The sequence below is a fragment of the Festucalex cinctus genome, chromosome 17 (genome assembly GCF_051991245.1).
Source record: "Festucalex cinctus isolate MCC-2025b chromosome 17, RoL_Fcin_1.0, whole genome shotgun sequence".
In the NCBI taxonomy this organism is placed as follows: Eukaryota; Metazoa; Chordata; class Actinopteri; order Syngnathiformes; family Syngnathidae; genus Festucalex; species Festucalex cinctus.
In genome coordinates, this window is record NC_135427.1 from 16,434,574 (window position 1) to 16,447,298 (window position 12,725).

The following is a 12,725-nucleotide window of genomic DNA, read 5'->3' on the forward strand; positions in this document are numbered from 1 at the left end:
GTGTGTGTGTGTGAATCGATTTTTAAACTTCCATTTTTAATGGCAAAATATTCAACAAAACGTCTGACTTCGGGTTAGGATTCACACCTTGAGCATGGAAGAATGTTATATGAACGGAACATTAAGCCTTAATATTTTATTTTAATGCTGTTCAAACATGAAACAGATTACAACCTCTATAAGACTGAAATTTCAGATAAATAAATAATACATTTTCATATAAATCTTACACTCTACAAGCTTACTGATTAGTATTTTCTAAATTTGAATGAAAAAAAATCGCAACAATCGACTTATAAACTCGTATCGGGATTAATCGGTATCGAATCGAATCGTGACCTGTGAATCGTGATACGAATCGAATCGTCAGGTACTAGGCAATTCACACCCCTAAATGCCACCCTAAATAAATACACAAAGAAGACGATCATAACTGCTTCATAAGCTGCAGTAATATTTGTCGTACAGATAAAGATAAATGTAAAATGTCTGTCTACCATGTGTTGCGACCGTTTGTGTTCAAATACGTTGTTTGTAACTTCCATCATATGAATGCTAATTTTGTTAGCCTCTCTATTAGTGCTCTGCATTTTTGTTAGCATTAAGCTAGCAGACTTTGTTGATTATTTGAAATGCACAATGTATTGTTTGCTCCGTTTAATGTCTACTTAAGCCGTAAACTTTAACTGGGAGTGTCAATTTAAAAAAATCAGATAAAAGAAGTGATATCACTGATGAAATAAAAATAGGAACATGAGTTAGTTTTTCAAAAGCAATGCACACCTCAAAGGTCTGGGTGGATTGGACTCACTATTTTTTTTAATATTATTTATTGGCTGTTTTTTTGCTATCTGCTACTTTTTCTTTCTTTTATTTTTTTCTCGCAAGCGTCGAAGGCCCGTCCTACCGTAAGATCTTTGGCGAGGAGTTGGGGGAGTTCCTCATGCCTCCGTTGCGCTGCTTTTTTTTGGACAGCATCGACTGTTGGTCGTCTTCAACTGCAACAACAGGGAGGACGTCATCATCATCATCATCATCATCATCATCACCACCACAACATCCGCTACACTTTTGCATTAAGGAGTCCAAAACATGGTTATTATAGTTTTTGAATTTTTCATTTTAGTTAGTTCTTATTTTGTTTTGAGTTTTGTTTTTTAAATTTAGTTTGTTTTAATTAGTTTACTGTTAGTTTTTATTAGTTTTAGTCATTTAATAAATGCTTAGTTTTAGGTTAGCTAGTTAGTTTCAATATTAATTTTAGTTTTTTATGTGTATTTTTAATGTGTATTACTTGTGCACAATATTTTAAAAAAACATGCACTGTAAAAAATAACTATTAACAGAATTTTGCTTATTTTACAGTTTTTCCTTTATTTTAAAAATATGTATTTTTACAAAAAATTAAATGATTTTACATGTCAAATGTAAAATAACAGGAAATCACTAACTGTAAAAATACACAATTTTTCTGTTCTTTTAGAAAAAAAAACTATTAGGAATACATATATTTATTGTTAAAACACATTCACAAATGTATCGTAAAATCTTTTAAAATTACAGTTAAAAACTGTACTTTAATTATGTTAAAAAAAAAAAAAAGTGTTGTTACATGAACATAATTTTCTGTTATTTCATTGTAATTTTCTGGCGCCCAAGCTGTCGGACAATTTCAGTTTTTGTTTGTTTGTTTTTTTAACGATTTTTGTTCTGTTTTGTTGGGTGGTTTTTACGGTGTGGGAAAGATGTCATCTGAAGGTGCTTTTCTATTGGCTGCTGCTAGATGACATCACTTCTGTGTGACCCACTTTCAAACGTCCTTATTCCGGTTAATATCAAACTACATCTACATAAAATCACATCGAAATTTATCCCCTCAAAGTTTCATGCATTAATTACCAAAGACTAAAATGAAGGACATTTTTGCCCCTAGTGGGGCTGCATAGAATATAATATCAGGAATTTTTTTGGGGAGGTGGTAGACGGATTTCATTTATTTGGAAATTATTATTATTATTCTGATTAATATAAAAATAAATGTACTTATAATCACATTTAAAATCATCCCCAAAGGCTCATGCATTAAATGGATTACCGAAGACTAAACTGAAGGACATTTTTGCTATAATTATAATTAATTTTAGTTTGTTTTATAAACATAAAATGTTGATTCAGTTAGTTTAAATTTTTTTGAAAAGCATTTTTGTTTTTGTTTTATTTCGTTAGCGTTTAGTTTTTTCGTTAGTTTTAGTTAACTAAAATAACCTTGGTCCAAACTGAGCATAATTGTCTTCTAGTGTTTTGAGTAGCGAGCTTGGTCTCGGCACAATTTCAACTTAGAAGTCAAGGCCCGATTGTTTTCCAACGTCGGATGTGACGGACGGCATGTTGTGTTTTATATATGAACACGCACGCGTATCAAACGCAGCCAACATGCTGGAGGGTGACACCATAATGGAAAAGGGCGAGGGGGGGGGGGGTTGTTCCAGTGGTGCTCCGACAACGATGTTTGGCGGCCGCCCGTTCAATATTTCATGCGGCGCAGCTGACATCTGCACACGCCGCCTCATTAGTCGGAATTGTGACACGCAGCGCGCACTTACTGGCGCTGACGCTTTCGCTACTTGACTGCGCCGGCGGACCCAGGCCCACCTGGATCCCCCCGTGGGCACACTAAGTAAGTAAGCTTCCCTGGCGGTGGTTCACCCAAAAAAATAAAATCAAAATAAATAAAATAAATTACCAATGGGGAACGAGGATGCTGATGGGAAACCCTGCAGGCCTCACCAGGTATTGAGTTAGTTTTTTTTTTTTTTTTCACGGTTCCATTAGAGATAGACTGATAATCAGCCTGGCCGATATTTGGCATTCGGTATCGGCCTTTTAAAAAAAATCTGACGGCCGATATAAGGTAAATCTAAAATCATTTTAACCTCAGGGAGCTACTGTATTTATTAAAATGTTCCTTTATCTTTGTATGAGATGCTACTGAAGAGGGGTGTGCCATTAAAAAAAGAAAAAGTGAAATAGAACTGTAATAGGCAAACAACTTGCTTTTTGACAGACACAAAACAATTGTGTCTTAATGTCTATAATTGTCATTTTGGTGGCCGTATGAAGAACCCAAGTCAAAGCAGTTGAAGGCGAATTATATCCGCATTTGAATAAATCATAATGTGAACTCTTATTCACCATTAACGCATTAATATCAGCGTAATTCTTCCTGGCACAAGAATGCTAATATGTGAATAATTGAACAAAAAGACTCATTTCTATTAAACACCACTTAAGCGCCACGTCGGACATTTATATTTATGACAAACATGAATTAATAAACATGCTTTCAGGTGTTCCCGTCAATTGTTGTGCCACAGGAACACGGGGCGGCTGACAATGTGGATTAGCAGCAAAGCGGCCCGACTCCACTTTCCAAAATGTGACTGACTGGCTTGGCTGGCCATTATTATTAATAAGCACAGCACATTTGGGTTGATTATGTCGGAGCACCATCTACTGCTGAGAGGATGGACCAAAAAAAAGAAAAGAAAATCATACCACACACACAAAAAAAAAAAAAAAAAAAAAAAAAAAAAAAAAAAAAAAAAAAAAAAAAAATTTAAACAATTACATTGATATGTGAATCTGTCTGTCGATGTACAAGAACGACCACGCAAGTAGAACATATAAAAACTGAAGTATTAGGATGAAGTATGGCTGGATTGGGACGATGACGTCTATTCAATTGATGTAATAATGTGTGTGGGTTTATACTAACTGTGGTGCATGATTGTTTCCAATTTCTGCTTTGGGGGACAAAACAAGAGAAAGCTTGAAAAAGTGAGTGAGTGAAGAAGAGAAGGCAAACTTACTTGATTTGATGTATCCGTTGTAGGTGTTCTTAGCTGAGAACAGCAAAGAGAAAAACATCTTACAAGGGTGATAAGAAATTTGTTTCATGCGTTTTTCATATAACATTGTTATATATACATATAACATTAACTCATTTGCTCTCAAAAACCTATATATACCTTATATTTCAAATGTATTAAGTGTCCCAAAGACGTATTTATACGTTTTTTTTGTTTTTTTATGCTACAGCATACAGAAGGCTTTGATGCAGCTTCTCAACTGCAGAATGGGTGAATAAAATGGTAGTAATTACAAAAACGGCTAGCAGGTGGCAGCAGAGTATAAGAGATCAACCAGGGCCATGATGAAAACAAGCTCTTTCCCCACAATTCTAAGCAGATTTGTAAATAATAATGAAACTTAGCTATACTCTAATTCTAATTGCTGCAAAACAGAAACAGATAGAAATATACTTTTTTTCCTGATGAAAGAAGAGAGACTCTAATCTTTCTTTTCATAGGTTCCATGTTTTTATACACAATATTCTGTGGGCCTTCAATCAAAATCTAGTAAAACAGCCAGGAGCGAAGGGGGTTGCTTCAGTGAAAATGGCTGCCGGTGAATGAGTTAAAACGCGAGTTAGCATGTTTACTCAAATGTCATGAAAGGCTTTTGTTTACATGCGGCGCCGTCCGAATTATTGCCAGCCGGAAACGTTTGCGACGTCAAGGTGAAAAGGTCCATAAAGGTCATGCCGGGCCCCCCTCAGGCGGGCGCGGTGACAGTAACGTTCAAAACGGCGGCCCGGCGTGTCCTGACATGTGTCGCGCCACTAACGGGCGAGCATCTGTCCTGCTGCCTGCTGGTGAGGAACTGTCACGCCGACTTTGCTGACGACCGGTAGCGAAACCCCCACCCACCCAAAAAATGAAAATGCAAACATAATTTCCACGTCAGGCCATGTAAGGCTCTCGCCGCCAAGCCGGGCCACACTAGCAGCCAAACACCCCAAAAAAAAAAAAAAAGTGCATGGACTCCATCAGGAGGCTTTTTTTTTTGTGCTAAAAACGGGTGACAGTCGACAAGGTTTTCCAGCCAATTGTACGAGCAGACACATTGCGGCTGCCTTGTGCAATACATCAGCACAATCTAACAAGCCCTCTGGCCTTAAAAATACAAGCACTCCGTCCATTTCATTCTACTCAAGTCCAATAAAATCCTCTTGACTGTCAGTTACGCTTGTAATAAAACAACTACATCAAGTATCCAACTACCTACTGTATAGAACTCCCCTACACGTTTTCAAAATGTTTGGAGTAGACTCAACTATTAACATATATTGCTAAAGGAACAATGACATAAAAAAAAATATGTAACTACTAATACATTTGACCATTTTCCTTCCTGAAACCTACATATGAAAAGTTATAACTTGATGTGTTATTAACGCATTTGCTCCCAAAAACTTATAAATACATTCTATTTTAAATGTTTTAAGTGTCCCAAAGACATATTAAAAGGTTTTTTTTTGTTGTTTTTTTAATGCTCTAGCATACTTTGATACAGTCTCTCTACTGCAGAGAACGGTTGAAGGAATGGTAGTAATTACAAAAACGGCCAGCAGGTGGCAGCAGAGTATAAGAGATCAACCAGGGGCATGTTGCAAAAAAGGTATTTTCCGCGCTGTTTTAAACAGATTTGTGAATAATGATGAAACTTAGGTATATTGTAATGCTAATTGCTGCAAAACAGAAACGGATAGAAATATACTTTTTTTCCCTGATGAAAGAAGAGACTCTAATCTTTCTTTTGGTAGGTTCCATGTTTTTATAGCAATAGAACGCAATATTCTGTGGGCCTTGCAAAATCAGTGCAAATCCAGTAAAACAGCCGTGAGGGAAGGGGGTTGCTTCCTGATAGAAGAGCATACACATGACAGACTACATTTTAAATTAAAGAGAATTAATAATGCTGGGAGTGAATGAATTCATATTACAATAGAAATATTTGGTACCACTTTTACGTTGCATTTATACAGTAAATAAATAAATATAAAACTTTTGGTAATTTTCTTTAAAAAGAAAAATCAGTTAGAATAATTAAATTAAAAAGATACATCACATTAATGGATCATACTAATACCACTAAACTACGTGTGATATAATTACTAATACGTTTGACCATTTTCCTTTCTGAAACCTACATATGAAAAGCTATAACTTGGTGTGATATTAATATAACAATAGACATATTTGGTACATTTTTTAAGTTGCGTTTGTACAGTAAATAAATGAATAAATAAATAAATAAATAAATAAATACATACATATAATAAGATTTTTGGTAATTTTCTTCAAAAATCAGAATAATTAAATTTAAAAAAAAGAAAAATTAAATTAAAAAAAGAAAAATTTAATTAATGGATCATACTAATACCACTAAACTACATGTTGTCATCAATATTAAAAAACTAAACCGATTTCTACTTATTTAAAACTTGTTAATGTAGTCATTTATAAACCTATAAATCATTTTACATGTTACTTCACTGTATCAAAATTATTTTTGAGCATTATTAATTCTCTTTAATTTAAAATGTAGTCTGTCATGTGTATGCTCTTCTATCAGGAAGCTTCTGTTTTTTTTTGTTTTTTTTTGAAGGTCGGTAGGGACCTCTGCTGGTGATTTTGTGTATTACCAACTCTGGCGGGCAGTAGAAATGTTCCCATGTATCAGTAATAAAATGACATTGTTGATGTATGAGCATCTTTAAAATCTTATTCTGGTATCCTTAGCTTTGGTGGACAAAAGTATCAGGACACCTGTCACCATTTCGCAACTCACATTTCTTGCATCCGCATTTCTTTATGCGCTTGGGATCCGTGACGTCATCGTGGCACGCTTTGCAGTAGAACAACGCCCTGTGGACGGAAACAAAAAATAAATAATAAATTCCACGTCATGCAAACAAGTGAAGATGGTTGATCGGTTTGTGGTGGTTACCTCTTGACTTCTTTGGCGTCACTGGCAATGAAGAAGCCCAACGTCCCCTCCTGCATCTTCACATGGTTGCCAGGGTTGATGAGCGTGCTGATCAATCGATCAATCATCATTCGGAATTAAGATTTGAGATTAAAAAAAACTTCTGAATTCTTAACCATCAATCAATAGGTTACCTGCTCTCTCTCTGATCAGACTTGTACTCGATGGCTATCAGCAGCAGTTTCAGCTTCACGTAGCACAGCCTGAAGAAGAAAAAAAAAGTGATTTTATTATGTATTTATATTTATTATTTTGAACAGTTTTATGTTGCAAAGTACTCACTCGCAGATAACAGGAAAGGACAAGCCCACGAAGGCACTCGACAGGTACTCGGTGTACATCTCGTTGGCGACGCCCTCCAGGTAATACTTCTGCCACGTGTCCTCCTCGATCTGCGGGTCAGTGTTAATTTTGACATGAAATTTTAAATTTAGTTTTAGCCTTTTGACTAAAATTAATTAAAGTTTTAGTCATAATTTAGTCGTCTGTATTTTAGTTTTAATCCAATTTTAGTTGATGGAAATAAAGAGCAATTTTAGTCGCCGAAAAAAGGAGCAATTTTAATCGACTAAATTGACAGTTTAGTCGATATTTTCCTTCAGCATACATTTCAGCTTTTAGACAGAAAATGACCACACACCTATTTGTTGTAACTGTCGTTTAACACACAAGACACATTTAATATTACGGTGTTTTTAATAAAATATGTTGAACTGACAATCATATAACTTAGTTTTCACCTAAATAAATAAAAAAGTGCATAATTGTTTGCGATTAATTTTATAGCTGCACAACGAAATTAATACAATTAAATAAATTAATTTAATTAATTAACATTAAATTGAATTAAATCTGATTGGATTGTGTGAATTTTCATCACGGTATTGTTTTCATTTTCGTTTTAGTCAGAGCAATTTTAGTCGACGAAAAAAAGAGCAATTTTAGTTGACTAAACTGAAAGTTTAATCGATATTTTCCTCTCAGCATACACTTTTATATAGAAAATTTAAACACACCTATTTGTAACTAGTTTAACATAAAAGACACATTTAATACAACGTGTCTTTTATTAATTGTTTCAATGAAACATGTTGAACTGACAATAATATAACTTCTTCACCTAAATAAAAAAAAAAGTGCATAATTGCTTGAGATTAATTTTACAGCTGCACAGTGAATGTAAACATGCTTGAATATTAAATAAAGTGCAGCAAACACTTTTTGTCACTGTGTCGATTTCATTTTCGTTTTAGTCATTGACAAAATTGTCAGTCAATTTTAGTTACCGTTATCGTCTCAATGAATGGCTTCTATTTTAGTTTTCGTTTCATTTTCATCTGGGAAAAAAAAATTAGTGACGGAAATTATGACAAAAAAAAATTTGCCGACGAAATTATCACTGCTGCGGGTGACGCCACCATCAAAATAAAATAATAATAAAAATAAAAAAAACACTTTTGGGGAGGCCGACTGCGACCGGCGTTTACCTTGATGAAGGACCTCATGGAGAAGAGGTTGGCCAGCATGGTGGACAGGCCTTGCGCCAGGCAGCTCTGAGCGATGAAGCCCAGTTTGAGCTCGGCCAGGCAGATGGCGTCGTCGCCCTCCTTCCAGTTCCAGCTGGGGATGTTCAACAGGTGCGCCTGAAGACGTCAAACAGGTGAGCGTGAAGGCATCAAAATGGTCTCAAACCGATTCACAACTCTCTTGCTGACTTTTTCTTTTCGGCCATTAACTAAAAGTATTCCACAAGGCTCAATGCTGAGTCCTATCCTGTTCACTTTTTACATTTTTCTTCTTTTCTTAACATTATAGTACAGCGACATCCTGATCATTCGTTGATTTTCAAGTGGCTGGAGCTTTCATTTTTTTCTGAGATAATATACAACAGTAAATGCAACACAATTGTTACCATGTACCATTTCAATAACAGAGTTTTCCCTGTTGTTGTTTCTGTCTCTGTCCACTCGACATCTCTGAAAATGGCAGCTTGACCTCAAAAGTTTGATTTATACAAGGGTTGAAATGGGGAAGAAGTAAAAAAACAAAAACAAAAAAAACAATTGACATTGCTTACCTTGTTGTGATACTGCAACATCTGAGTAATGATGCGGATCTTTGGGTGGTAGTTCTTGATGGAAATTACCCTAACATGACATAAAAACATCAAAACTTACAAATGTGATGGGAAAAATGTGACTGTCAGAAGTTTTTTTGTGTTTTACTTCTAACAGTAGTAAGCTCTTAAAAGTCATTTGCTCCCAAAATTGTACTTTAAATGTTTTAAGTGTCCCAAACACATATTTCTACATTTTTTATGCTTTGATACAACCTCTCAACTACAGAAAACGGGTGAAGCAATGGTAGTTGCTTAGTTAATTACAAAAATGAACGCCCAGGGCCGTGTTGAAAACAAACTGATTTCACCACAATTCTAAGCAGATTTATTTATGTATGTATTTATTTATTTATTCTAATGCTAATTGCTAATTATTTATTCTAAATGCTGCTAAATGCTGCAAAACGGAAAGAGGTAGAAATATACTTTTTTTTTCATGAGGAATGAAGAGACTCTAATCTTTCTCTTGGTAGGTTCTGGCCACCAGGTGGCAGCAGAGTATAAGAGATCAACAAGGGCATGTTGAAAACAAGCTGATTTCCCCACAATTCTAAGCATATTTATTTATTTATTCTAATGCTAATTGCTGCAAAACGGAAAGAGGCAGAAATATACTTTTTTTCATGATGAAAGAAGAGACTCTAATCTTTGTTTTGGTAGGTTCCATGTTTTTATAGCAGCCCGAGCGAAGGGGGTTGCTTCAGTGAAAATGGCTGCGAGTCAATGAGTTAAAACACTTGTAAACTCTTACATTGTGAGGGGGGAAAAAAAATAACGCCACCTTCCAAACAGTTTTATAATGTCAAGAGTTGGCCCTGACAAGTGGATATTTCCATTATTGAAATCTAAACTGGCATTTGTATAATATTTTATGACCAGAGTAAGAGCTGTATGACGTGGCGCATGAAAAACAAAAGTCTTGTGGTTCACCTCATGATGTTGGAGGCGTCTTCCGCATCGGGATCGGCGCAGTATTTGTTAGCTAAGATCAAACAGGCGTCGGCTGATTCAATCTGATGAGGGGCAAAAAAAAAATATTTAAGTACAACAAATAGAGTGGAAAAAGGTGATTAAAAATGTGTGCGTTTTACTTTGACTCTGGCCAGATCGTGAGGGTTGAGGACGGAACCCTGGTAGAACTCCACCTGGGTGAAATGGCGCTTGAACAAGGCTTCCAACTCAAGATTAGGGGAAATACTGATAAACACAAAAAGGTCTTGTTATTTGACGTTCACAATTCTCTGTAAGTGCATCTGGAAAGTATTCACAATGCTTCATTTTTTTTCTCATTTCATTATGTTTGAATCTTTAAAATTAATGTATCCATGTTGGAAACAAGCGTCAAATAATCGTGTCCCCCCCCCCTAACTAAAGAAGACATTCTAACATTTCTTGAAGTCCCTATGAAGTGAATTGCAATGTCTTATAAATGTCACCTAAATTGCCAAATTTGAGTAATTAAAAAAACAAACAAACACAACTACAGGTATAAATGAGGCTTCAGGATCAAAATATTACGACTCTGACCTGGATGCTACGTCGTCTAGCATATTTGGGACGTGAAACTATATCCACTGTTACGGCCAACAACGAGGCGCTCTAAAGCAGCTACACCAACCCCACCTAAATTTTGCCTCCTCTCCTGGTGCTTCTGGTTTGTTCGCCGCATCGTGCATGCACTTGTGGCAACAAGGTGTTCTAAAGCGGTACCACGCCAAAATGTGGAAAAAAATGAAGCACTGTGGATACTTTCAAGAAGCACTGCAACACCTCAAGCCCAATATGATTTTGTTTTTGTTACTCACTTATGAAGAAAAACAATTTCTACATTGACATCATCCCTGTCCTTGTGTAGGAAGTCTTTGAGGAAGTTGGAGACGCTCTCCAGCGTGATGTGGCCGCACACCACGATGTGCCTGATGGAAAAGGCGGCACAACGTTTTAGTCATGTTTCCCACGTGGCGATGAGAGCGTCATGTGATGCGACAGACATGAGAAGTAATCGGCGGTTGAGGTGATCGGGCGGGAAGGACAAACGAGCACAGAATGAGAGGGAGCGAGCATTTCGGGATTAGGAGGGATCAGAGTTGATTTAAAAAGGAGATTATGACATCCACACATTTCTGATTTTCATTTGTGCTGTGTCCAAGAAACACAATTTATATTTAATGCGAGCTTATATCTTTACATCCTGCTCGAAAGTCGAGAAAATTGCTTTACAAAACACACACACACTTGAATTGCTATCTAAATAGTTGAACTAGTAGATGGAGAAAAAAATAATTTGCAGTCATAATAACCCAATAATTTTCATTTTCTTCTTCACAGCTATTGTAGAACCTAATTTACAACAGCTTGTTAAAGGCATTTGTGTATTTTTGTGTTGAATCATTTCATTTATCTTATGTAGTTTTTAATTAAGCTTTTTTAAAGGTATTTTTCTTTTTCTTGTATAATTAAGTAGCTGACTATTAGATATTGTTTATGTATGTTTTTTTTTTTACTTTTTTTTATTGAGGTATTTTGTTAATATATCAAAAAATATGTTATTTTATTTTGACCATTTATATTTTACGAAATGGTTTACATTATTTTTTCTTTACTAAAATACTTCTGATTTTGTAAATATGTAAAAAAAATATAAAAAATACATAAATAAATAAATACCTATTCAACATAAAACAAAATATTAATATTTATTTTGCGGAACCTGACACCTATTGTGTGCTTTAATACAAATACAATACAAATAAATATGTAAATGACACCTTAAAAGTTGTCTTTATTTAAGGACTTATTTAAGCTCAAAGTTTTAAGCAATACCAGCAGTAGACCTGAGAACTTAAATGTGTTAAAAATGAGTTCTTTCATATTTTAATGTCAGCGTGGCACCATTAAAAAAAATAAAACATAAAAAAATTTAAAAAAAAGGCAGCCAAAGCATTGAGGGAAATAGAAACACGTTCCAATTCAATCCAAGCTAGCGTCCACATTAAACTTAATTCAATCAGTTTAATGTCAAGATTCGATGCATGGAATGAAATGACATCATACATACCATTTCTTTTACGTTTTCCAAATCCTTTGGACCAATGCACAAAAAAGCATTTGCTTTTCTCTTCATTTGCGAGTTTAAAAAAAAAAATAAAAAAAAAAAGCCATATCTTTCTTTAGAGGCATTTTAACACTTTGAAAAAGGTATTTAATTAGCTTCTTGCCGAGAGATGGATGAAAAAACTAATGCGCTATGTTAGTGCTTTGACTAAAAAAACAAAACAAAAAATTTTTTGAAAATAGCAACAACAAATTAGCTAGCATTCACTCCCAGCTGCTACTTGCTAGTTAAAAATCAGTTGACTAGTGGTTCTCAAACTTTTTGACACGCAGTACCACCCCAAACATGTTTATAGCTCTCATCAATTAGACAGCTCGTTTTACTCACGATTTAATGTGATTATTGTTATTATTGTTTGAACATAACACAGAAAACTTGTACAGTACTTGAATTTTCATTCAAAATGTTCTGCTCTTACAAGTTAAATAATGTTCTTTCTTAAAAAACAATGATGCCATCGAAAAAAACTCAAGCTAGCCAAGCATTAGCATTAGCTTAGGTTAATTTTGCTTATCTGATGTCGTCGTCATGCTCACTTATCGTTGTACCGATTGTTTTTCTTTGATTCCCACCACTCATGTTTGGATGAAAACATACACT

General features: G+C 35.1%; 1 protein-coding gene across 5 annotated transcripts in view; it reads right to left on the reverse strand.

Annotated features, from left to right (window-relative positions):
- The window catches only part of LOC144005463 (calcium-activated potassium channel subunit alpha-1a-like), a 64,768-nt gene that overhangs the window by 21,991 nt on the left and 30,052 nt on the right, over positions 1-12,725 (reverse strand). For all 5 annotated transcript variants that reach the window (XM_077503664.1, XM_077503665.1, XM_077503663.1 and 2 more), the window contains 11 exons: positions 10,816-10,926; positions 10,102-10,207; positions 9,941-10,023; positions 8,969-9,038; positions 8,379-8,534; positions 7,174-7,283; positions 7,026-7,094; positions 6,853-6,939; positions 6,694-6,770; positions 3,870-3,902; positions 908-998 (listed from right to left, as the gene is read on the reverse strand). In XM_077503664.1, the coding sequence (XP_077359790.1) occupies positions 908-998; positions 3,870-3,902; positions 6,694-6,770; positions 6,853-6,939; positions 7,026-7,094; positions 7,174-7,283; positions 8,379-8,534; positions 8,969-9,038; positions 9,941-10,023; positions 10,102-10,207; positions 10,816-10,926 (993 nt within the window). The remainder of the gene's footprint in view (positions 1-907; positions 999-3,869; positions 3,903-6,693; positions 6,771-6,852; positions 6,940-7,025; positions 7,095-7,173; positions 7,284-8,378; positions 8,535-8,968; positions 9,039-9,940; positions 10,024-10,101; positions 10,208-10,815; positions 10,927-12,725) is intronic.